Raw genomic sequence first — 26,191 nt, 5'->3', positions numbered from 1 at the left:
TCACCGCTGCTCCATCCCCATGGTGAAGAAAATTACTTAAAAGTCTCCTTTGAAGGGGAGACCTGCATGAATATGGAGAGGTCACTGGTCTGGCCCCCAGTGACTACCTTTGTTCCAGAAAGGCTGACCTTCCAAAGGGCCCCTTGGGGAGTTCCTGGGATATGTGTCCCCACCTGCCACAGAAGGCTCCCCTCTGCACATCCTTCTCACGTGGCACCAACCATACCCAGCCCACTTAAAGAAAAACCCTCCCGTTTGGGCTGTTGCAAAATGTCAGAATTCCACATAAAGGTGGGGTTTAAAAATTAAATAACATGTTTATCTCTTTAAGGTGCCAAATTAATATTCCTCAAACAGAAGGACATTATTCTGGGATTTTTTTTAAGGAGTACAATGGCTGAAAGAACTCATCCATTATTAAAACTAAATGGTGCATGCAGCTGCATATTAACTTTCTCTTCCAATTTCAAAATGGGTCCAGAAAAGCAGACGTATTATTTGACCCTCGGGGAGATTGATGTTGCTAACGGTGCTTAACAGAGATGGTGCATACAAAACAAACTTGAAATCAATCTGCAAATTTAAAATCAAGTGGCCCTACAAGGGACTAAATGCATGAACTGATGATACAACTGTGTTGGGAATGCAGCATCTCTGAGGTTAATGTTCAAAGTTATAAGAGCTCACAGCTGCTTCTGGACTTCTGACAAGTGCATGAAAGCGACAGTCTAGAAGTTCGGGGCTTATTCCTCACACCCTGGGAGACGCTGTGTTGCTATGACATAAGCTATGGTGAACGGAATAGTAACAGAACACAAGAGAAATCATATAGGTTCTTGCTGGGAGAAAGACGGGGAGAAGATTAGTTTTTTACTTGTAAACACTGGGTAGGGAGGGGTAATATGGGGGGGCTTTAAAACTATAAGAGCACTGCAATAAGAAATTATGTACATTCTGTCATATATCGTGAACAGATTTCTAAGGCAGTTCTCATGATCTTACTTTGCAGATCAGAAACGAGGGGTTCTGAGAAGTTAGGGAGCCATCAGATATGCCCCCACACCAAGAATTCTCCAAAGCCCCCCAAATGTAAAGAGCCAGAAGTGACCAGCAGGAGATTCACAGCAGGAGACCAGATCCCAGAACAGCAGGGGGAATCTGACCTGCACGGAGGGGCAAGTGACAGGAACTCCCTTTTGGGGCTCTCCTGGGGCCGGCCTGAACCCCTGGGGCTGGCGGCTTCTTTCCCGAAGGCAGCCTCAATGCAGTCAGCCATTCTTGCAGGAAAAGGGATGTGGGCTGCAGCCCATGTGCTGTAGCTCAGCCTCCTCCAATGCAAGCTGGGCCTTCCCTCCAGCCTTGTAGTCAAGAAATGAAAAAAAGCTAACAATCAAAAAACTATGCCAAGCACGCCCTCATGCACCCAGGCACACATTGGTCACTTTTTCTTGAAGCAACTACTATGTGTCAGATACCGGTCTAGATGCCTGGGATAAAACAAAGATCTCTGCCCAAAGAGTCACCATAAATAACAACCTTCGTTTTAAAAAAAGATGAGACAGTGAGGTTAGGTGAGAAGTGCTTTAGAAAATGGAGAGGAAGTAGGGCAGAAAATGGGGAACGGTGCGGGGTGAGAGGTGATTTTTATAGGGCTTCTTCATTGGGAATGTGACCTCGGAGCGAATGCGGAAGGAGGTGAGGGTTAGTTAACACGGGGCTCTTTGGAGGAAGAACACCCAAGGAAGAGAAAATGGTCCATGCATTCTAACAATGCACTTCCAAACGGACACTGCGTCAACACACTTAAGGCAGGCTTCAGTTCTCACAAGTCTGACTAATGTAGGTGAGTGTTCAAGGTATAGACTATTAGACTTACGCTGTACATTAACATTAGTGTAATCAGCATGTTCAGCACAAATGCGACTTGCTGTATCGACATATGGCACACACACTCCTTATGTTTGGAATAACGTGGGAGGCATATGGGCAATGTGAATGCTTTTAAGATGTAACTTTCCCTTTCAAACTCACTGGGATGCAGCAGCAAAAGACGGTTAGTGATTTCCGCGTTCTGGTCGGCAAATGACCTTTTGCCCTCAGCCAAAAGACCCCTTCGCGTCCTAGGAGGGGTGCGTCAAAGGAGAAGACCCCTTCGCGTCCTTAGCATGCGTGCGTCAAAGGAGAAGTATTTCAAATGTCACTTGCAAGACGAGGAGGATATGAATAGCCACCTAAGGGAAGTCCCAATAATTCAGCAAGTAATAGCTCAAAGAGCTCCGTGTTTGGAAATGGTCCAAATGCAACATTAGGTTTGTGTTTTGACATATTGGTTAATGGAAGACTGTATTGCATGCACATCTATATAAGGGACTTTTAAAGGCTTTGGGGATCTTTTGCCAGATCACTTTCCTTGTAGGCCTGGATTCAGAAAACATCAGAAAAATTTCCCCGGAAGCTCACCCCGGCGGGAGCAAGCTCTCATCTGCATTCTGCTAGCAGGTGGGCTCGGCCAGCCCAGGCTTGTCCCGCAACTGAGCAGAGTCACCCTTGATGCTGGGTAAGCAATGATGGCAGCAGAGGCGTCCGTGGTACTGAAGTGTCATTTCTCGACTTGTAGACCCAGCAGATACAAAGAGCAATCATGTGCTAGGGCTCTGAGAAGGTGAGATCAGGGTCAGAGCCCCAAGAAGCCCATCCCCTCCAAGCCTTACACCTTAGCAGAGAGGAAATGGAAGGCCAGTGGCCTCCCAAGGGCACACAATGCTCGAGAGCACACAAGTCAAGGTCAGAAGCCGGGTCTCCTGAATGCCACTCTTGGATTTTTTTTTTTTTTCAATCCCTGGGAGACCAACACCTATGTAGGAAGAGGGTTGCCCGAAATGACACAACCTGCCCATGAAGAGCAGACACCAGTTCTCCTCACTGGAGTGTGAAGCTGTGCACCAGGCTTGCTCTCACGGAATGTTTATGTCATTCTGTTCCCATCAGCTAAATAATTACAAACAACTAACAACATCTTGCCCTCTGATCTCCAGGTGTCCCCTTTGATGGCCTGCCAAGACGGGTGTGTTCAGCTGGTTCTTTCTATGCCCTCCTCCCTGGCCCCCAATGCTAAGAGTCTTCCCCATCCTAATGGGGAGAATTTGTGGTGAACTATCCCTCCAACTGTCTTTGAAGTAGAAGAAAACAGCATATGGAGATGGTTTAGCTTGGGTTCTGCATTGTCAGAGAAACACTTTTATAACTTTCTAATTGGCCTCAACATCAAAGAAGGCATATCACTCAAGAGAGAGCAGCAGAGAATAATTAAGGATGGCTGAGAGGTGAGATGTCAACCAGATTTGGTAACACCACTACTGCCATCATCTTAAAGGACTATTCATTCAGTGCCCAATTAGTCCTTGGGGGATGCTGTCTTGGGGGATGCTGCCCACTTTGCCCTCAAAAAAAGATACCAAACATACTTGGTTAGTACCATAATGATTCTCTAAAAAGCATCCCACCCACGAGTAGGTAGAAATAGTCAAAATATATAATAATATACTGGAAAACTCTGAATGCCCTTCAGTTGGTGACTAGATAAACTGTGGCATATTGATATAATAGAATACCACTCAGCAATAAAAAGGAAAGAATTGATATAGCAACACAGATGAATCTCAAATGCATTATGCAAGCCAGACTTAAAAGCTACCGAGGCTATGATTCCATTTCTATGCCATACTCAAAAGGAGAGACTACAAGAACAGAAAACTGCTTAGTGGCTGCCAGATGCTGGGGCGATGGGGGTGTTGACTACAAGGGCACAGGGAATTTGGGGGAATTATGGAATTGCTGTGTATCTTGATTGCATTGGTGGTTACGTAACAATATGCATTTGTTAAAACTCATGGAGCCCTAGCCCTGGCTCAGTGGAAAGAGCTTCGGCCTGCGGACTGAAGGGTCCTGGGTTTGATTCCGGTCAAGGGCATGTACCTCAGTTGCAGGCTCGATTCCCAGCCCTGGTCGGGACGTGTGTGAAGGCAACTAATTGATGGTTCTCTCTCTGTGTCTCTCGCCCTTCCACTCTCTCTAAAAAATCAATGGAAAAATATCCTTCGAGGATTAACAAAAAAAAAAAGACCTCCACCTCACAGAACTGTACAATAAAAAGTGTAATGTTACTGTATGCAAATTATACTGGAAAAAAAACTAGTAGTAATCAGGGAAAAGAGCAAAATTCAAGAAAGAATTTAAATATTTACTGAATTTTAATATTTAAAAACAAACGTACATATTTCTGTGCATCTGTGGCTCAACTGATTGGTCATGTCCTTAAGAACCACTGACTTCTTACTTCATAGTGAGAGCAACAGGGAGAGATAATTAAGCTTCTCAAACATCAAGCATCCAGTGTGTGCGAGGCTTAGTGAGAGGAGCTGGGCAACCCGCGGAGGAGCCACAGAGCCAGACCTTGCAGAGCTCACGGGGGGAAGAGATGAAAACACCGGGGGGAGGTGGACCAGAAGTCCCCAACACGGACCTGGCTGCTCTGACAAAAGAACTACCTTGGACTATTTCTGGAACTTACGATGGTGTGGTTCATGGATTCAATTCATTCTGAGGGAAGCACAGTGAAAAACAGATGCCGAAAGTCCTGGGACTCACCCCCACATGCAGAAAAACACATCCTTGCACCCCAATTGCTTCCATAGCCACCCACAGGCTTCCACGGGATAAAACAGGCCCCTGGGGAGACCCCAAGGTGCACTGTCCATGCTGTTTTGAATGTGAATGGACGGTGATTGGTGTTCCCTGGAATTCTGTAAGAAGGTGGTTCTGGCAGGGAACCCGTCTCAGCTTCACCTTCAGGCTTCCGAGAAAGATGCAAGTTCAAGGTGTCAGGTCTGTGCTTGACACCTCATGGAACACACAGGAATGATGTCTCCGCTGCTTGCAGCCTGAGATAACCAGCCTGGGGGCTCCAATCCCCCAGGCCCTGCCCAGCTACCCTGAGTGATGGAATGCCAGGGGTGCTCCTTGAGCCTCCTCTAAAGGATCCTGGAGGTCAGATCCAGGAGGTCCTGCCAGTGGGCCTGGAGACTTGGGAAACTGACTTCTAGCGTCAAGGCACCTATTTGGTGCCTTTGGGTGAATTAGAAACAGGTGCTACCTCCTCCAGGCAGAGGCCTCAGAGCATCAGTGGGATTCCAGCCTGGAACCTCCCCGCTTCCTGGCCTCCTTTGGAGCCTCTGGCAAGGCACAAACTGCTGGTCCGATGGGACGAACTTGCCTGTGAGTCAGGGAGTTCTGTGGACTAAACCCATCCTATCCAACGCCATCGCAGTCAGCAACTTCATACAAAGCACTGACTGGCGTGTCTGCGATGTTATTGGGTTAGCAAACAAAAACACTTGGGAGCTCGCATTTTTCTAGAATGGGATGTCATTACTCTCGGTCAGGCTTAACTTTAGAAACTCACATGGACTGATCACAATGGCTTCCTTGCCGTCTCCCTGTAGCTACCACGAGTGCCAGAAACTTCCCCAGCTGAGTCCAGCTAGGTCTCAAACCATGTTTGATGACCGAGCGGCATTCCAAGGCGCACTATCTGGAAACGATACAGTTGGAGCCATACCTCACACTTTCCACCCAAATGAATTCCAGATGGATCATCTAGTTAAACATAAAAGTACCAGGAGAAACCATAGAAAGTATTTTCTAGTAAATTCAAAGTGCGAAAGGACTTTTTAGCTGTGACACAAAACCTGTAAAAGATAAAAAAAATTTTTTTTGAGAAATTTGACACTTTAAAAAAATATCCATTTGAGATGATGAAAAAGTTCTGGAGGGGGATGGATGGTGGTGATGGTTGTACCACCAATGTGAATGTCCTTAATGCCACTGGACTATACACTTAAAAATGGCTAAAATGATGCATTTGTGACGTATATTTTATCACAATACAAAGGGGGAATGTAAAGGGGAGGTGCAGCTGGATTCTGCAGACATGGACAGAAACCAGCTCCTCAGCCCCACCCTGTCCCCTGTAAAATCCCAAGAACAAAGGGCCCTGATCCTGGGCTGAATACACAGGGCGGGGAGAATGAGCGGGAACCCTGAAGTGTAAAATGTACGGATGCTGCTAGGGTAGAAATTTTTAAACCAACCAATGGGAAGTTAGCAGGGCACACATTAACCCCTAGACAAAGGAGCTGCCCCATCAACCCTCTTGGGTCCCCTCCCTGCAGCAGGGAGCTTTTCTGTAATAAAACTCTGCTTTTGGCTCATTAAAAAATAAATTTAAAAAGAACACACACAAAACAACCTATCTGTGGAGGGGGGACACCAGAAACGAAGTCAAAAGACAAAATGGCAACCTAAAGAACAGGTGTAAATCACACCATAGGCATAAAGTTATTTTATTTTTTTATTGGTTTAAGAGAGGGAGGGAGAGAGAGAAAAACATCAATGATGAGAATCATTGATCGACTGCCTCCTGCATGCCCCACACTGAGGATCGAGCCCACAACCTGGGCATAAAGTTATTTTTTAAATATAAAGAGCTCCTACAAATTATATAGAGATCTAGAAAGCTACTGAAAAAATGAGCAAATAGTATGAACTGAAAGTTCACAGCAAAGATGTAGAAGAAGTATAACAATTTTTTAAACATATGAAAAAATGTGTATACTCATTCATACTTAAAAATTAATGAAAGTACACTTATCCAAGTGGCAAGAACTAAATCGTTGTGGGAAAGGACAGAGAAATCAGCTCTCTCTCAATTGTGGGTCATTGGGTTGCAAACTGACTTATATGAAGAGCAAGTCAGCAATACCTATCAGAGTGAGAAATGCTTATAACCTTTGGCCCAGCAATTCCACTTCTGGGAATTTATCCTACAGATAATTTCAACATTTTATACAAAGGTGTCCACTGAAGAATTGTTTGTAATAAGAAAATATAAAAGAACTCTAAAAGTTCATAGATAGGGGAGAGTGTTCAATCAATTATGGTAAACCCATAGAACAGAAAGAGGCATTTCTTTTTGAAGAGTGATGATTTTCAAGATATCTTATTAGGAGAAAAAAACCAAAGTATCGAACAATGTGTTTAACGTGATACTATTTCAATAAAATCATAAAAATAGAGGTTTGACTTTATGCATAGACTGAATTTGGAAGGATCCCCAAGAGGCTAAGGAGCTGATTTGTGGAAGACAGAAGGAGGAACGCTGCCTTTCCCTGCATACCCTCTTTGACTGACTTCTGTGTCACATGAATGCATTATCTGCTTAATTGTAGATGGCATAGGGGACATAACACTCCTGTTCCCCATACCTGGTCACCCCCCCTTGGGTATGATGACTACCAGAAGTCACCACACTGCTAGACAAGAAGGCCTTTCCTTTCCTTGAAGACGGGGGAGATGATGCCAGATTAAATGAAGCTGGAAGAACGGGCCGCAAAGGAGATGCTGGCCTCTCTCCTCTTCTTTGTGTCACACTGCCCCGAGCGCTAACATCCCCCCAGAAGGCAGGGCTCTGGCAGCCGGTTCTGATCTGGAGGCGGTCTCTAAGGCCCCTTCTCTCCCGAGGTTCCTCACTCTCAACTAAGGCCCTTGTCCTCAAGCGTTGCAAATGGAGTCCCATGAACTGGCTCCTGGCCCCCGCTTTGAAAGTTCACTCATTCATGCCACCAATACTACTGAGTCTCTAGCCACACAATCAGCATCATCCTTGGGACTGGGATCCACAGTGAAAAAGACAGATAAGCACCTGCCTTTTCGGACCTTAACAATGGAGCTGGGGAAGGGCCTGAGCCTGCCCATCCTGGTTCACGAGAGCCCACTGCTCACTTTGTAGGAATTCTGTGAGCCGGGTGTTAAACACGGTCACTGTTAGATAAAATAGAATCAAGCACTGTTTCAACCCCTGCAATGACACCAAAAGGTAGAAAGACAGTTAGCACTACAGCAATCAGCAGAGCTGAGGTTGAAAGAGGTTCAGCTTAACGAATATAATTTGTACAAGTGTGAGAAATAGCCTAACGGTAGATCATATGTCACACTTAATGGCAACAAATTTATTGGAAAAATGAATTAGCAGATCAAGATGTAAATCCATTTGTCAAAACGTGATCCACCATAGGTCAGGCCATGGAAAAAAAATCAATGAAAGCATTCTGTGAGATTTAGTTGGACATAGGAATTTCCAATAAAGAATATGCACATTTTGTTATTACTTATACATTGTTATACATCTTCTACATCAGTAAAATTTACAACAAATGTATGCCCATGTATACACATATGTGTGTGAGCTGACCCTTCAACTACACGGGTTTGAACTGTGGGGGGGTCCACTTATACACAAATTATGAATGTATTTTCTTTTTCTTATGATTTTCTTAATAACATTTTCTTTTCTCTAGCTTATTGTATTGTAACAATTCCATATATAAAATACATATAACATACAAAAAATATGTTAATTGACTATGTTATTGGTAAGGCTCCTGGTCAACAGTAGGCTGTAAGTAAAGTTTTTAGGGAGTCAAGAGTTGTAAGTGGATTTTCAACTGCACAGGGGGTCGGAATCCCTAATCACTGCATTGTTCAAGTGTCAACTATATACATTCTATATACATTACACACACACACACACACACACACACACACACGTAAGTATAGGGTGGGGCAAAAGTGGATTTACAGTTGTGAGTACATGAGACAGTTTATTCTTATATTATTAACTATATTATTTTCCATATGAACATACATACATGCATTTAATCCACACTGAATTGAACTCTGCCACCTCAAGCCTAACTTCTCTGAGTTCTGTAAGAGAAGCATAAAAACCCACTTCCCATGTCCCTTCCAGGGTCAGTGAGAAACTAGAAGCTCTCACGCTGAACTCTGCTTGTCACCAGTATCCTCCTTCCTCCCACCCCACAGCGGCTGGTTTTTAAATGCCTGCTCCCAACAACTTTCCCCAGGCCACTTGGCTCTCAGGCTACTGTCTTCTTGCCTTTAACCTCTTTCTTGTTGCAGGAAAGAGTGCAACCCAAGGAACAAGAGTGATACCGCCTTGACAACGGCTCTGTGCCCAGCTGTCCCTGTCTGTAAGGTAAGCTCTCCCTGGTCCTTTCCCATCCTCACACCTGGCGGTCCTCCCTCTTGCTCCCCCAGTCCAGGGAGGCTGACTGACGCCTGGTTGTAGGGCTGGCAACGCTCCCAAACCCTCTGCAGCAGAAGCCTCTTTTCCCATCAACCCGTGTACACAGTTCCACTGGAACCCTCTCTTCTCTTGGGTACAACTCCACGCACTTCCTCTAGAACTAATTTTAAACCATAATTAAATCCTATCCTTTCAGAACACATGATACACTTTTCTACGTGTCCTAGAATCAATTAAAAAAATTTACTGGGGAAGAATTCTATCTTAAAACTCCCTCTTTCCTTTTTGCTGCCCCAATTTTCAAGCATCATAAAAAAAGAGAGCAAATGTGAGAGGACTGACTGACAGCAGGGAGAGGGCCAGTTCCCAAAAGAGTCAATCCAAGTCCCTTGAGTTTTCCCTTTTAAATCACTAAGATTCCAGGGCCGCCGGTGTGCGGTCGCTGTGAAGAGGCTGTGTCCAGAGGCTAGGCACGATGGAGGCTCGCTTGGATGCCAGCTTTCTCTAAGGGCCGCCCTGGCTTTGCCGTGGGGCAGGTCAGTGTGCAGTGCCTATTGCTCCTGGACCCCGTTTCCCCTCAGGTAACTGAAATGGGGTGAACCACATTTTACTCCCACCAGACTTGCCTCTTTCCCCATATTTGAAACTTTTAAATATCTATGACACTGAGAATAGGTAAGATGCTAAAAATGCCAACATAGTTTGGGGAAACCATCAGTATGCTACCGTGGAAAGGACGTAGCCACTTTGTCCACATCCTGCTCTCCATTTAGCAGTGACCCTGGCACCCTCCTCCTTCTGTGGGGCTGTCACCTCTCAGGGCGATTCCCAGGATGAAAACATACTATGCATCTAAAGGAACATTTTAGTGATTACTTGTCTACTTTTAAAACTCATAGGAACAATGACTACACTTCTTCATCTCAAAAATGTTGTGATTGTGATCAATTATAATCATCGATCATCAAAAAATATATATTTCTGGAATACCTTCTCTTAGCAAGATGCTGGGAACAAAAGAACACCTTAAGGGCCAACTAGGGCACACACATGCGCGCGCGCACACACACACACACACACACATGCACACGCACACATACACACGCACACGCACACACAGCCAGCAGTGCAGTGTGGGGAGTCTAATGCTGGAAGACTGTTCCACAGAGGAAATGCCCCAGGAATTTGCGAGAGGAGGGCAGCGCTCTGAAGGGGATGGTCAGGAACGCCTTCCTGGGGAGAATGGAGGCTAAACCCAGTATCAGAGTAGAGAAGAGGGCCCCGCGTATTGACAGCTCAGATTCGGATCATGTGCCCCAAGAGGGGAGCAGTCACATAGCAAACCCAGGATCATTTCACTACTGTCACTACTGGACTCCCTTTCCTGGATATTCTCCATCTCCTCTATCCACCCCCCCACCCCCCCATCAATCTATTCTTCACTCTTCTCGGCCCAGCCAGGAGGCTGTCCTTGAATACCGCCTCCCTGGCTCCCTGCAGGTGGTTAATGAGAGGCACTGGCGGGAGGCTGAAGGGCAGGAGGAGGGAGAGGTGGGTGTTTCTTCCCTGAAGTGCAGGTGCGTGTGGCCTCCTCGGCCCTAGGCACGCTACGGAATCCCAGACAGTGCATACTGGGCCACCCCATAGCCTTCACCTAGACCTTCAGGAGTGGACTCTTTCCAGCCAGCACCATGACGGACACATGTCCCTTTCCACGTGCCCTCCCAATCAGCCCCTGTCCTTTCAGGCTCTTCCTCTCTGACTTGCTTCCCCAGTTGACTTGCAAACAAGTGCCCCTCCCCAGGAGCTGGGCGACAGAGCAGAAAGTATACTTCACACCACCTGCCAGGGGTCCCCGGCCTGACATTTCACCTTTAAAAGCCCTGTGATGAGGAAGGGATATTTGATGCAACAACTAAGCTATGAGGGCTCCCCACAGTCACACAGCAAGCTATAGTATCCAGCGGGCTGAAAAGGCAGAAACCGGGGGCCTAAGAGAATGAGAAGAGAATAGAAAGTAAGAGTTATTTAGCTTTGACTAAAAATCGGGAATCAACATGAAAAAACACACAGCTATGAAAGCAGGTTGAAAACAGATCATCAGGATGGCAGCCAAGTGCCAGCCCTGGGCGAGAGGTGGACGGAGGGTAGGCAGTGAGGGCTCGGAGCCCCGACTCACAGCAGCCTGCTCAGCAAGGAGGGGCACGGCGGAACTTCGGGGTTAGCCACGGGTGGCTCTCACACCCAGGCTGGCGACATCCGGAAGTCTGACCAGCAGCCTCTCTAAGTCTTACTCATTGTCAGTCCCACCCCAAGCCTCTGGGACACAGCAGGCCTGTCCCTTCCTGGGACCGCACACAACAGCCAGATTAAAACAGCCACTGCCCCAGACCTCTCACTCACATCCACTCTCTTCCTTCCCCACCTCTGGACACCCAAGGTCAATACCTTCTTCCAAGGTCATTTTCTTTCCCATTGGGTCCAGGATCCTCCTTGCCTGCTAGCACCTCCAACCCCTAGGTGCACAGTCCACACTTTCCTGTCTTGATTCTGTAGCCCAGTTAGTTCTCAATGGGTCAGAGGTGCCCCCAACAGACTGTTAGCAGGTCTAGAGAAATTGCAGTTGTCACAACTCACAGAGGGTGTTACTGGCATCCAATGGGCAGAGGCCTATCCTACAAGGCACAGCACCCCGGGCCAAAGTGTCACTAGGGCCGAGGTTGAGAATCCCTGGTTTCCAGGAGGGAAGGAAACATGTACTGACTACATCGCATGAGCCAGGCACTGGCTAACTGTTTTAAGGTCCTTTAAACTTCCCTGCGGAGACAGTGACAGAAGAACAGGACACAAAGGGACCTCCCCAACCTACCGCCCAATTTCCAAACACGGCTTAGCATTTTGGGGTGTCCAAAGGTTATCTCCACCATTTTAAACATATTATCGAAGGCCAATGTCTTTCTGAACCTGTTTCCTCATCTGTAAAAGGCACACACAACAATACCCACCCCCAGCCCCTGGTGGAGAATGGGTTCCCAGTAAATATTAGTTTCCTCGTCTCCTTCCTCATGCCTAATTTCCAGTTCCTTCCAGGGAATGTAAGTGTAGAGACACACACATATCCGTTTCCACACCCACCTGCTTACATCTTTATGTTCCCACAAGAATCTGGATGAAGGAGAGAAAAAAAAAATGAACAAACCCTCCAAGTCAGAATGACCTCTCCGTGCCTGAAATGCAGAAACGGTTTTTAAGACATGGTGCCTCTCATTTCTTCCTTAGGCTTTCCATCGTCATCGGTTGTGTGACGTCTGTCTACCCTGCTGGGTTAGAAATGTGTTGAGATGTGGGGTCCTACCCAACACGCCAGCAAAAGCCATGTAGATCAGATAGATGCCCAACCCACTCTGCACGAATGAATGACAAATATGATTCCCGTGACAGTTTTGTTTAACCGCCTGTTGATGCTGACTATTGTTTAACATTGTCACTCCCTGATATTTCTCCTGCACACATCGGTAGACCCAATTTCCAGGCATTTTCCTTTTAAAATGTGTGAGCGCCTCAGGTTACTTTGATAAACTGAAGATATCCACTTAAAGGGCCCAAAGAATAAGGAAGCGTCCTTTTCAAGTGGCCTCTCGTGCGGCGGCCATGTTCCTTGCACAAACGAGACCCCAGTCCAGGGGAACAAGGACGGGCACTCAGACATCTAAGTGGGCACTTACTCCCAGCCGCTGGCAGAGCCTCGCCGTTAAGTAAATCCTAACAATTCAGCCTTTCAGCCACCAACCTAATAGGCTTTTCTTGGCACGGGCACACTCCTTTTCACATCTTAAATCAGCATGTGTCAGAAATGAATGGAGGCTCACACCCGCTGGATGGCGTGCATTCTGCAGCAGGCTCATCTTGGTCAGGCACTCAGGGGCCCCCACACACTCAATGTCGGCTCCTTTCTCCATAAAGATCGGTTACAAAAATCAGCTATTTGTGTTTCTGATCAAATTCCTAGGGTCTTATTTGGCTGCCTAAGATGGTTTTTAATTTAAAAATCAGCTAGAAAAACAAAACAGGCTTTTCAGAACTTAAAAGTACAGCATATTAAAAACATAAATTTGCATGCTGACAAAGCTCAGGTTCTCAATAGCACCAGGAGGCCGCCCCTCCCACATTTGTGAGCAGCGCTCGCACTGAGCAGCTAACTCCCCCGGCTGTCTACTCAGGCAGCTTTCACTAGCTCTGGCTTCCCTGAATGCAGCTCTTTCCATCTTAATAGAAACTCTTTAACATAAGACTCTTCGGCCCTCTTCCCGTGGTGACCAGGTGGGCTTTGAAAATGGCATCTCCTTAAACCCAGTCTCTAGCAGCCTTTGAATGCACAGCTCAATCCTAGCTCACTTAGAGTTTCTCAGGAACTCTAAGAATCATCTATCCAGCACATAAACTCAGTCCTGGGTTTATGCCGGAATGGGGCAAGGACTCCTCGAAGGGCAGACAGGATAAACAAAGTCAAATTTGGCAGGATGAGCCCAACCTGCAGGTTGAGCCCAAGATGGGGAGAGAGGGAGAAGAGAAAGAGGAAGGATGGAACTGAGGAGAGAAGGGCCCTCACCTCCACCCAGAGCCTGGGCAGAGAAATGAGGTGTGGACGGCGAAGAGGCAGGATCCTGTCACAGAGACTCAGGAGCATGTCATAGTGTTTCTCTCTCCTGCGCTCACGAATTCTCTCTGTCTTGTTAAACAACCACCACTCTTTGAGCACTTACTGTGTGCCCGGTGTCAGGCCAAGCACTCTACACACATCACACACACCCTCACAACAACCCTGAGGTAAGTACAATCCTTATGCCCACTTTGCAGATGAGAAAAGTGAGTTTCACGAAGTCTGGTGACTTTCCCAAAGTAACAATAAGTACATTGTGGAGGCAGGGATTTGGGTTCAAAGCTCTGAACCATATTCTCATTTCTGGATATGTATCTTCATTGGGCAAAAAAACAAGGCCTACTGTGCGCTTCGATGACTCCCACCCAACCCAAGAGACACAAAAAGCCATGCTCTCTACTTGCACAAAACTTGCAATCCATAGAGAGAGCGAGAATCACGTGCATAACTGCTTGTAAAACACTGCAAAGTGGCCAGCTACTTCATCCAAACTGCTAAGGGATGCAGGAACTGAGGACGAGGGCCTCCCCAGTGGATGTGCTGGGGAGAGGGCTGCGGGCTGACACTGGCCACGTCACTTCCCATTTGCTGATTTCTCCAGGTTATAACTTCTCTCTCACATAGATAATTTTAAAAATCATCTGCATTAAAGAGAGTATAGCTTGCAAAGATGAGGCCTGCGAATGTTGGTCCACATTAATTAGTCATATTCATAAAACGGCACATACACATTCAGTGTCCAAATCACATCTCGCAAAGCCGAGGGACTTCCACACCGCCACCAGGCTGACCTCGCCTGGCCGTGGCTCTGCTGGCCAGCGTTCCCATCTCTCTGTGCCAAAGGAGGGGTGGGGAGGGAGGAAAACACGGACTGATAACACTTTGTCCTGGAAAAGATTCTACTTGTTCCAATCCGTTTCCTCTCCCAAACAATTGAGTCAGCTGCCTAAAGCTCTATGTGATGTAGGGGTGGGGGGGGGGGGGCGGGGGTTGGGTGCATATATGATGGTGCTTGGAGCAAACCCTTATCAGCTCTAAATGGAAAGTTTGCAATATCTCCCATCTATCCCGAAGCTCGTTTGAATTACAGCGCAAAGAAATGTCACCAGCCAATGGTATGACAGGCAAGGATTCCACTTCATTCCCCTTGCACAATGTGGAAAAAGTGACATCAGGCAGAACAAAGAGCAGCAACGCCTAAGTCGGCCAGGCCTGGTCCCGAGCACGCTGGCGCCAATGCACCACTGGCCTGCGGAGTGGGGGTAACCAGCCAGGAGAGGGGCTACTCCACGCTGCGGTGGGGAAGGAAGCAAACCGGTGATTATCTGAAGCCAGAGGAGCTGCTGAGGATAAACTCGGTGGCCGTTTTGGCTCCACTAACAGCAGTTTACATGCTGATCCTGGACACCCTGAGTAGCAAAGACAACATTTAGAAAGACAACTAACTCCCTATAGTCACATGCCAGGTGTGCAGAGGAAACTCCCAGCAGGCTCTACTTTCAATGATACGGATTTATCCTATCTAATAAAAGAGTAATATGCAAAGTAACTGTCACTCCATGACAAAAATGGCGGCTCCCATAGCCACAAGATGGCGGCGCCCAGTCGACTCAGCCCTGCTGCTGGAGTTTCCGGGCCTGTCCGTCGGAGCAGCGAGGCTGGGCAGATCCAGCCTCCCCGCTCCAAGGGTGCTACAGCGTCTGGTCCCGTCAGCCCCGTGGGGGTTCGCAGGGACCAAGCGGCGAGGCTGGATCTGCCACCAGACACGGCAGACAGAGCCCGGACAGCTTGGGGGCTTCCTTAGTGTGTCAGTGTTGGCGAAGCCCCCAGGCCTGGCAGACAGAGCACACTGCAGGGCATTGGGGCTTCCTTCGCATGGCGCATGGTGGCGGCAGGCAGAGAGCGGACAGCAGAGCATAGGGGCTTTATCTTCATGGCTGCAGCGAAACCCCCAGACCCCGCAGAGAGCAGAGAACCACGGGAGTGGGCCTAAGCCATCAGTAGGACATCCCCTGAGGGCTCCTGGATTGTAGAGGGTTCAGGTTGGGCTGAGGAACCCCCGTGCACGAATTTCGTGCACCGGGCCTCTAGTACATCAATAACATCGTATTTGTAAGATAGCAAATGACCCCCTAGAGCTTTCTGGCTTACCACATTTCTAAGAACTGCTCTCCTGTGTGTGATGTGCAATTTGGCGTCTCAAACGTCAGCAGTTAGCTGTTAAGTCTATTCTCTCCAGTATCCACACACCTCCAGTGCCATCACTTTGTTTTTGTAAAGGGAAGCAGCTTGTAGCTCCCAGTCTATTAAATATTACGCTCAAAAGGTTACAGCCTTTCATCCCTATCTCAGAGATACACATTTCCGCTACCCACCCATAAACCACAGATGGCAAAAGAAAAAAGAAAAAAAAAATACTGAGCTCTACACAGATTTAGAAGAACTTTTCAGGGGAGACTGGAAGCATCAGAACGGAATCAGCATCAACGACTGACCTCTTCACTCCCAAGCCCCTCCCTCTTTGTCCCCTGGATCCCTCTGTCACTTTTTCCTGCATCACCTGAGTCATAGCTACCCTCCTGCATATACACAGCCTGGTCATAGACAGACGTATGAGTTGCTAGGCAGACACACAGATAAGAAACTCAGAGGAAAATCTAAGCCTTTTCATGATGGGACCAAAAAAAAAAGGGGGCAGGAGTTATTGATTATTTCCCTACATTGCTTTTTCAACTAGAAAATTCTTCCGTGGGGGACCAGGAACAAGAGATGGAGGATTAAAGTAAAGGTTTAAAAATCCTGATACTCTTTTTAAGTTAAAAAGGAAAAGTTTGCATAGTTCCAAAGGTACCATGTTCTAACAATGAACTGTAGAACGAACTATTCAACAATGGGGGAAAATGGAAATCAGCTCATTCCTTGAAGGTAAAAACGTACATCAATTGTACTTGAAGTATTTAAAAGCCAGCCCCATTCATCGCATTATATCTAAATAAGGATAATCAGACAGTTTTGACAGAAAAAAAAAAAAAAAATGTGTCCCAAGAGCCCAGACTCAGAGCCAAATTTCTCAGCCAAAAACCATCAGGCTTATGACCATAAGCACCATCAATATAAAATTCTCAAACACCAGAGATCAGCAGTTTACAGCACTCATTTGTTCAAACATTATGTTTTACACCCAAGGTTGAACGTATTTATAAAGGGGGAAAAGATCTCCCTCTCCCCTACGCTTCCTGATGTTACTGAATATACACATTAGGTGACTGAATAAAGTTTTTCAAGCTCGCAACAGAAATGTGGACAAGTAGAACACACGGGGGAAACCCCGCAGTCATTTCTCAGAGGTGAGCAACATTATACTTAAATGACCACACTGTGATCTGTAAGCCACACTGGCTCTCGGCGTCACCTGCAGAGACAGAAGTGACAAACAAGTCACCGAGGGTCACACTTGTCAGCTATCACCAGAGATTAGTTACTGGCACATGACCGTTTTGTTTTGTTTTGGGCCAGGATTGAAAATAAGACACAAACTATGTTAGGTCTTAAGACCTGTTATTGTAAACGTCCCCCCCCCCCACCCCAGCACATTAAACCTATTATTGGGGTACAACCACACCTTTTGTTTTACCTGAGAAAAATGTACTAGTTAGACAACGCTATTTTAAACCCATTTTTGTTAGATGTAGAAGAAAACAAATGTCAACCCCGCCCCCCCCCCCCCCCCCCGCAACCTCCTAACTGAACATTTAAAGGAATTCATTTAGAATGTTGACAAACTGATACACTGGATTTATTATAAATAATTATACCTCTCTATAACCTCCTTCAAGGCTGAGAGACGATGCATTCTGTTTTCATAATTTACCACAACAAATCAAAGCAAAACAATTAAGCATTACCTTTCACAGAGTCTCAAACAATCACACACCCGCCCTAAACCAGATGGACTAGTGCCACTTAATGAAATGAGAAACTGTCATTTAGGGGGTGGCCAGATGGGCAGGGCCCAGGACTCTTACACATTACATTACTTAAAGGTTAAAAAATAATACGAGTGTTCTGTGAAGTTTCTAAAAAGCTAAACCATTAACTCTGGGGCTTGGGTAAAACCATGCCACACACTAATACCACTCATTACTGGGGCACAAGCCATTTGGAAAAAAGAAAGAAGGTCCCGTGTGGAGTAAAGTAAGTGCCCGTGTGAGTTCTGAGGTCAAAGGGCCAGGCTCTGGCTGGGGTAGAAATGAAAACTTCCGTGAAATGGTGCCAGTTATTTCTAACCATCCTCTCCAATGCGGATGTTAAAATGGATTGTCCTGAGGTGGCTGCCCAAACCATCTCTTTTAAAGAGCAACTTCATTTGGCTTCCAAAGAAGCCAAATCATTCCAAAATTGCCAAATCATAAGTAGTGCAGAGAACAAAATGCAACTGGGCCTGCCTGGGGTTCTGGGTCCATCTCTTGCTACCTACTACCCAGCTGCCTTGAGAAAAGACACGTGCCCGAAGCACTGACTGCACGAAATGAGAAGGGAGGGCGCCGATCACTCCAGCTTCTTCCAGGTCCCGATGACTAAGGGTCTCTGGGGGGCTCTCATCAACAGAAACGCCTCCCCTCCCACCCGTGGGAGGCTTTATTTATCTCCTAATTAGAAATAAGTTTCTACTATGAAGGAGAGACTTCCTGATGTGTTTTCAGTGAGATCAACATGCCTGGTTAGATTAGGCACACACAGCAGTTGGCTAGAATTAAGGATGAACGTTCATGATACACTTCCCAGCAGGAAAGCCGGGTAGACAAAGTAACCTTAATCTTGTCACTCAAGTGGCTCAGGCCACGCCATCCCCAAAGGAATCCAGCAGCACGAGTTCGTGCCTCGACCCCCAGACGACTTCCTTCCCCTCATCCCATCTGGAAGGAAACGGTTTCTGCCTTCGAGGACTTACAACTTGGCTAGAGATAAGAGGACATGTCTGACAATGTCACCTCTACTGAAATTCATCTGAGCATCCAACACGTAAGCTTCTGTGTTTTTTACAGCTTTAGAGGGGCGTGACAATACTATGGGGCCCTTAGGTTCCTAACTGACTGGAGAAGACAAAAGCTTAGGATAAAAGGACATAGAGGGACCAAGAAGTCAGACTCAAAGTAAATGACAACAACAACGAAGGCAGCCTCAATGCTCCTTGGTTTCTCCATCAATGAGAACCTGGAGCCCCCCCTAGCTTCCTGGCCCCAGGGAACCTAAATGATGCCTGCTCGGGTGGTCCAGAGACACATTCCCAGTGCTAGCAAGTAAACATTCAGCCACACTACCATCATCATGCCCTCCCTTCACATGCTAGAAGACCATGATCAGATCTTCCTAAAATGCAGAGAATTTAATAATCACGAACTGTTACCTCTAATACATATATTTGAACTTTATCTCTCCAAAACTTGGCAGCCTTTCTGACCAGAGGAAACATCTGAGGGCCCGCAGGAGCAGAAAGGAAAGAGAAAAATCACATTCAGCACAGTCCTCCAGGATGCTCTCACTGGTCAGCCTCGTGAGCCCGTGTTTCCCGCACGGACGTTTCTCCTCCTTCCATCCACACACGAATGCCAGAATTCTCAGGACTCCTCCGCAGTCCTCAGTAAACCAACTGAAAGATGTACTCGGACTGTCAGGGGTTCTTACCATTCCTTGCCCGTGGATTTTATTTTGCCAATTACAATGCCCATGGATTTTATGCCAAACTGAGGATGCTTTAAATCAGAATTATTACTTTCTAGCAACCCTCCCAAACCAACGTAAAATATTTAATGCTCCACCTTGCTTTGTTTAAACTGATCTGGTGGCTGGAAATTTTGGCTGCTGTACACATTAGTGTTCAGTCACAGAGAACGCAAAAGCAAAATAAACTTTTATTCTTATGAGCTGCAGCCTTTCATGTCTTAAGTTCATCTCCACCAGAGACATCATTTATTGAGGACCATATAGGTGTGTGCATACACACACACACATACACACCAGTGTATATGTGCATGTGTGCATGCTTTACGTATGTTAATCCACTCATTTAATCAGCAAGCATTCATTGAGCACCTAGTGTCACACATCTAATTAGGTATTAGAGATAAAATGGTATGTAAGTCCAAGGTCACAACTCTGTGACAACCTGCGGGAAAAGCAGATGATCACGTACGTAATGACTATGCAATGTGGCAAATGCTGTAATAGGGGAAGCAGGTTATTAAAAATAATACCTTAGGCAGTGACTGTGTGTCAGATGTTTGTAGCCACTGTCCCTAATTCTCACAACATCCTGCAAATGAGTGTGCTGTGGCTGAACCACAGCATCAGCATCACCATTTACATCTTACATTCCCATCCTGGTCTCCATATTGCACCTGCCAACCTGCTTCACTCATTCAGGCACCAATCCAACTTTGCCTGGTATTATGCAGCACACTGCACACCCTGGGGAGAAAAGACCACCTGGAACAACTGTCAAGCTGGCTACAAGGACGGGGCATGGCACAGGGAAGTCTACGGTCACAGACCAACGGAGTATCTCAGACAGCAAGTCATTGGGCTCCTACAAAGGAGAGAGCATCATGGGGTCATTTATATTCAGGAGATGGGACCCAGGTCTTCAGACCATGTAAGGTCAGACAGCAGAAGAGGGAAGAAGGCCAGGCCCTCAGGATAGCAGTGTTCGGAGAGGTGCCCAGAAAGCCTCACAGGTTAGGCTGAACCACAGCCAAGGGTGTAACCAGAGCCCAATGGTGGGACCAGCCAGCCTGCAGCTGCCCCAAGTGCCAACGACAAGAGAACTGAAGGCACCTGGGGCATTAAAACCACCCAAGTATAACAGCAGATGGAGAAATCTGCATTGATTAGAATTCCTCCCATACACCACTACCTCCTGGGACCCAGGGTGAGACCCCAAAGGGCCTCCTGGAGTCAACACAGAAGGTCACCAAGCAGTCTTCTAAAGGTGATGTCCATTCACCGCAGGGACTTGTTTCCACTTGGAAGGAGTGCAAGTTCGAGGCCAGAGCGAGGCGCATTATTTAGAATCCGAGTGGAGAGGCCCAGTGCTGGCAGCAATGGGTCTCCCCGTGACCCTTTCCCACAGCGCCTCCCTCCCCCAAATTGGCAAGCAGATATTGAAGAGAATATTGAGTTGCAGGCCGAGTTATTAGCCTGCCTGGAACACCCACGTGTCTCGGCCAGTCCTGCGGATGATATCTATATTTGTTTAACTCTTTACTGCTGATAAGATATGCTTTTACATGTGTTAGATGACCTGATTTTCACAACAGCCATGAGATAATCACTAGGCCTCTCATTTTTTAGATGAAGATCCTGAGGGTCAGAGAGAGTAAGTGACCTGTTTAAGGTTATGAAGCTAGCAAGTGGCAGAGCTGATTTTGGATCAGGATACCTGTCCAGTGATCTATTAGCTGTATCACTACTGCAATAAGCAGACTTTATCAAGTTCTTTAGAGTTCAAAGCCAACTTTTATAGCAGTCTGGGGCAGTACAAACAGACACACACTAACACACATAAACAGACTGACAGACACAGACACACAGACACACCCACACACTCATCCTCCAACATACATACTCTCCGTTTTCCTAAAAGTAAAATGGCAACAATAATATTCTACTTATTTAAAAATCTATTTTCCCTCCTCCAGCCATAGACCTTGTCTCAGTACATTTTTAAGACGAGTAGCTATTATTTAGATGGCTGATATTACAGTATGCAAAGTCTTAAATCCTAACTGTTGGTCTGCGTATAACTCGCTGCTTAGAACAACCTTGCTTTTGTGTGAAATATCGGTCCATTTCCATTTTCTGCCACTAAAACTCCTGTCTCCACTCCCAATCTTCTCTCAGAAACACACGAGGCAGCATCTTTCCTACTGGTCTGTCTTACGTCGGGACTTGTTTTCAGGAAGTGGCTATTTCCACTTAAAAGTCATAGGACATAAAAATCGGAGGACTTGAAAAAAACTAAAAAAGAAAAAATAAATAAGCCGACCCAACCACTTAACCCATTTTTAAGCGAAACCCAAAGCTATAGCAGCTAGAAGGGGCACGTACCCTTTCTTTTTAAAAATCCCCAACTCTCGGTTTTTCAGAGCCAGAGGTCACAGAAATTAAGTTATTCAAGAAACAACTTGTCAATTATTCTTGCACAGTGGGGAGGCAGTTATACACAGAAATGTAGACAGAGCCAAAATCAAAGCCAAGCATCAGTGACAAACCCGCAAACCACCCTCTAGCTCGTTGGCCGAGGGCTCGTCATCACACCCACAAAATAAAGATGACAGACTCCTCGAGCCAGCCACAGGGAGGCCTCACTTTTTTTCTTTCTTATTACACATAACTCTAATTTAATTACCCAGTTGGTGTTAGTGGTAGCTTTTAGCAAAAGATCTTAATGAAAATAAGGTCAATACACTCAATCCATAAAGCAATCATCTCACCTGATTTTAATCATCTCTCCATAAGAGAATTTAGATAATCAGGCCACACTACACAAACAGAATTCAAATACATTCCCCTCCCCCCCCACCACCACCTTTTCCCCTTACCTCCAAAGGAAAACTCCACATGCCACTCTTGCTGGAAACCACAGGGATAAAGTGATTTAATTCTAGTTAAACCAAGTATTTCAACCACATACTCATAAATCTTAAGCTTAATCATAGCCACGAAACATGATTTTTGAGAGCTTTCCTTCTGATTTACTCAGTCAGTAAATCTCCAACATATAGCAAGCAGCTCCAAAGCCAGTGATGTTCTCAAGCCAATATTAAGCATATACAGAAATATGCGGTTACAGTAACTTTTTAAAAATTGCCTGCATTCTGCAGTATTATTTAAACCCAGAAGACATTTTTCAGTTAAGCTCAACTTTCACAATTCTCATTAGGTAATCTAGGGTGTGGCTGTTTGTAAATTTCCTTTTCGCCAAAAGGAAGCTGATATCACCAGGACATCAGGTGTATATGGAAAAATACATATTTTGATACAAGTGTACGTCAGTGCATATTTTTTTGTTTGTTTAAAGATCCTTTTGCCCACTTTACGCACAATACAAATACACCGCAGTCAAAAATCATAGGCTGAATTTAAATGTAGGTGTTAAAACTCGGTCTTCTGCTCCAAAAAGATGGGCGCTCAACACACCCTGTCAAATACCCAGTCAATGGGAAACCAACCCAGCCCTTAGATGCCCCCAAAGAAATCATTCTTTGTTCCCCTAGAAACTGAAGGACTTGACACACAGAATCACAGCTCCCACCGCAATGGAATAGGCTCTGAACCCAGATGGCCATATTACACTCTCACTCATTGATCTGTTAAAAATTTAACATTCGGAATGAAACCAAAGCTACCACTCACACCAACTGGGTAATTAAATTCCTGGCTTGAGTCCGTTTCAAAATCCAAACCCAACATCAACATCTGGCAAGTCTCCATACAGGGCCCAATACTTGTGCACGTGACTCCAAAAATTCGGAAGGAAGGCAAGAATGAAGAGTTAAAAAGCCTCTTGGTTACTTTTATTCTCGGTGTTAATCACACAAGAGCTGACTCCTGTTGCAATTTTATCCTAGCATTTGCCTCCTTGTGTCTTGAGGGCAAAAGCTGACTGGAGTCACTGCAGACAATTCAGTCTGCTCTTGTCCGGGGGTCTCGATCAACACACTTTGCATCATAACCTCACACTTGAAACTGCCTCTCCACCCCAGCCCCTTGGACTGCGTGGTTTATTTCTGGTCCCCAGCCCTCACCGGGGAACTCTTTTCTCTACAATTTGCGCATCTCCTGGAAGGGTGAGGGAGGGAGACGCCTGATTCAAAACTGCATTTGTTCACAGCCCACTGCCCACAGCAGTATGCGGCCCCACAACTCGGTAGGGTACGCCTCTGGCACCCCCAGTACCTGCCAAGTTCCTCGCCGGTGTCGTAGTAATCATCCACGTTTTCCTGCCTGAACACGGTCATGATAAACCGTCACGCCTCACCAAAGCCCAGCGCACTTCAGCTCCGCTTCCCAAACCATCACCACCGCTCCTTCGCCTCCATGGGCCCCTCATGCATCAGTCTCCGGTCCTTAAAATAAATAAATACATAAATAAATAAATAAATAAATGAATAAATAAATAAATAAATAAATAAATAAAGGGCAGTAATACTAATAAAATGACAACCCCAAAATACCTCCCCGGGGCTAAGACCCGCTGCTAAAGACCACTTTTCCGGAGCTGCCCCTCCCACCAGGCGGAGAGGAGCACTCTTTGTTAAAACCGGGCCAGGGACGACCCCAGCCCCGCATCGCCGGCGCGCTTGGGTCCGGGCACAACCGCCCCCCAAGACCCGCGTCCCCCAAAGCAGGGTGCTCGGTACTGATAAGAACCAGCTCCGGAAGTGACTGGCCTCCCCGCCTCCCCTTTTTCTGCTCACACGCCCACCCAGCTCCCCACCTCCAGGGACGCCGCGGAAGAATGAAGCGGTCGCCCGGGAAGAACGCGCCCGGCTGGAAACGTCCCTCTCCAGCGGGCATCGCGGTGCACCCCCGCGCCACCTCTCGGCTCCCGCCCCACGGTCGCCACCCCTTCTCCTCCCTGGAGCCAGGCAGTCCCTAGAGGCACATTCCTGGTGATTCCCGCTCCGTTACCGAGCCGACCCGGCGTGCGACCGCCCGGGGGAACAGTGGAGGGAAGGGAGCGGCCGAGGGAGGGGCGGCCGCCCGCTTGCCGGTCTGCGCGCCCGGACACAAAGCACTCGGCCCGGCCCGCGCCACCTGTTCCCACCCGGCCCGCAGGGCTGGGGGCGCCTCCTTCTCCCCGCAGCCAAGTTTCCCCGCCTTGGCCTTCCCGGTAGCCCGGGGCGCTGCCCCGGCAAACCCCGCCGCGCTGCGGCGGCGAAAGCAAAAGCAGGCGGCGGGGCCCGCGGGGAGCCGGGGAGCCGTGCGCCGTCACTCACCCGGCGCCCGGGAGCTGCCGCCCGGGTCCCTCCGAGCGCGGTGGGAGGCCGATCGCTGGCGCCAGCGCCGGAGACGAGCGGGGCGGTGGCGAGAGCGCAGGGAGGGAGCGAGTGGGGAACGCGGATCCCGTGCGTCCGCCCCAGCGTCTGCTCAGTCGGGCTTTCCCGCTCCGGCTTGGGAGCAGCCCCTCGGCTCCTCGCCGGCTTCCGGGCGATGGGCGGCCGGCGAGCGACCAATGGGGACCCCGCGGGCGGGCTAGCCGCTCGGCCCACCCACCTCCAAGCTGCCTGGCCAGGCCGGCGCTGCGGATGGTGAGCAGCGCTCGCTGCTCCCCTGGGCTCACCGCTCCGGACTCACGGGCGCGCTCTACCGCGCACACCCCGCACACACCCACCCACTCCACACCCACGCCGCGAGGAGAGCGAGCGCAGCCGCGCGCAACGTGGGCGCCCCACCTGTGACACGCCGCTCTGCTGCCCCCTTCGGCCGGGTTCCAGAGAAATGCGATTCCTGTGTCCCGCAAAAGTGATCGCCGGCGGTGTGCCAGGAATGGTGCTCGCCAGGGGAAGATCACCGAGACCAAAATAGATTTAAAAAAATATCCTGTCCTCGTGAAACTTACATTCTGGTGGAGAAGATGCAAGCAAATAAGATTATTTTCGAAGAGATGCTATTGAGACAACAAAACAGGATAAAGGGGTAGAGAATGACAAGGAGGAAGTGGGCCGCATTAGATGGAGTTTTTCTCCAAGATAGGTGTTTTGAGCTCATCCTATATAATAAAAGCCTAATATGAAAAGCCTAATATGCAAATTGGCGGAATGACTGGTTGCTATGATGTGCACTGATCACCAGGGGGATACGCTCAACACAGGAGCTTCCCCCAGCCCACAGGCCCCAGTCCAGCCAAGGCGGGTGCCAGCGGGGACCACCGCCCCCCCCCCCCCCCCCATCGCCAGGCCAGTTGCCACAAAGAGGGAGGCCACCATGGGGTGGGGAGTGGGGGGGGGGGGGGGCACCAGGCTGGCCAAGGCGGGTGCCAGAAGGGGCCCCTTGATTGCCCCGCCCATTGCCCCACAGATTGCCAGCCAAGCCTAGTTATTACTAGAGGCCCGATGAATTTCATGCATCGGGCCTCTAGTAATAACTATAAAAGGCGTGCAACCAAGGAAAAATGGGTTGAGGTCTCAGAGGCCCAACCAAGCAACAGAAACCAAGGGTGTCTGTGTGCTGCCCAATACAGTACTGGCTGTTGATGAGTTGAAATGTGGCTGGTTCCAAATGAGGTGTGCAGTAAGTGTGAAATACGCATTGGATTCCATGACAGTATGGAAATAAGAATGACAAATACCCCATAAGTACTTTTA

At 47.6% G+C, this 26,191-nt stretch overlaps 1 protein-coding gene across 1 annotated transcript in view; it reads right to left on the bottom strand.

The window, feature by feature from the left end:
* DAPK1 (death associated protein kinase 1) overlaps nt 1-25,165 on the bottom strand; it is a 161,311-nt gene extending 136,146 nt beyond the window's left edge. Inside the window, exons 1-2 of the mRNA XM_028146199.2 lie at nt 24,824-25,165; nt 23,781-23,950 (exon numbers count right to left, since the gene is read on the bottom strand). Coding sequence (XP_028002000.1) covers nt 23,781-23,842 — 62 coding nt within the window. The 5' untranslated portion in view covers nt 23,843-23,950; nt 24,824-25,165. The remainder of the gene's footprint in view (nt 1-23,780; nt 23,951-24,823) is intronic.
* Between the last annotated feature and the right edge of the window lie 1,026 nt (nt 25,166-26,191).

The sequence above is a fragment of the Eptesicus fuscus genome, chromosome 15, assembly GCF_027574615.1.
Source record: "Eptesicus fuscus isolate TK198812 chromosome 15, DD_ASM_mEF_20220401, whole genome shotgun sequence".
In the NCBI taxonomy this organism is placed as follows: Eukaryota; Metazoa; Chordata; class Mammalia; order Chiroptera; family Vespertilionidae; genus Eptesicus; species Eptesicus fuscus.
This window is presented reverse-complemented; position numbering and strand designations above follow the sequence as displayed.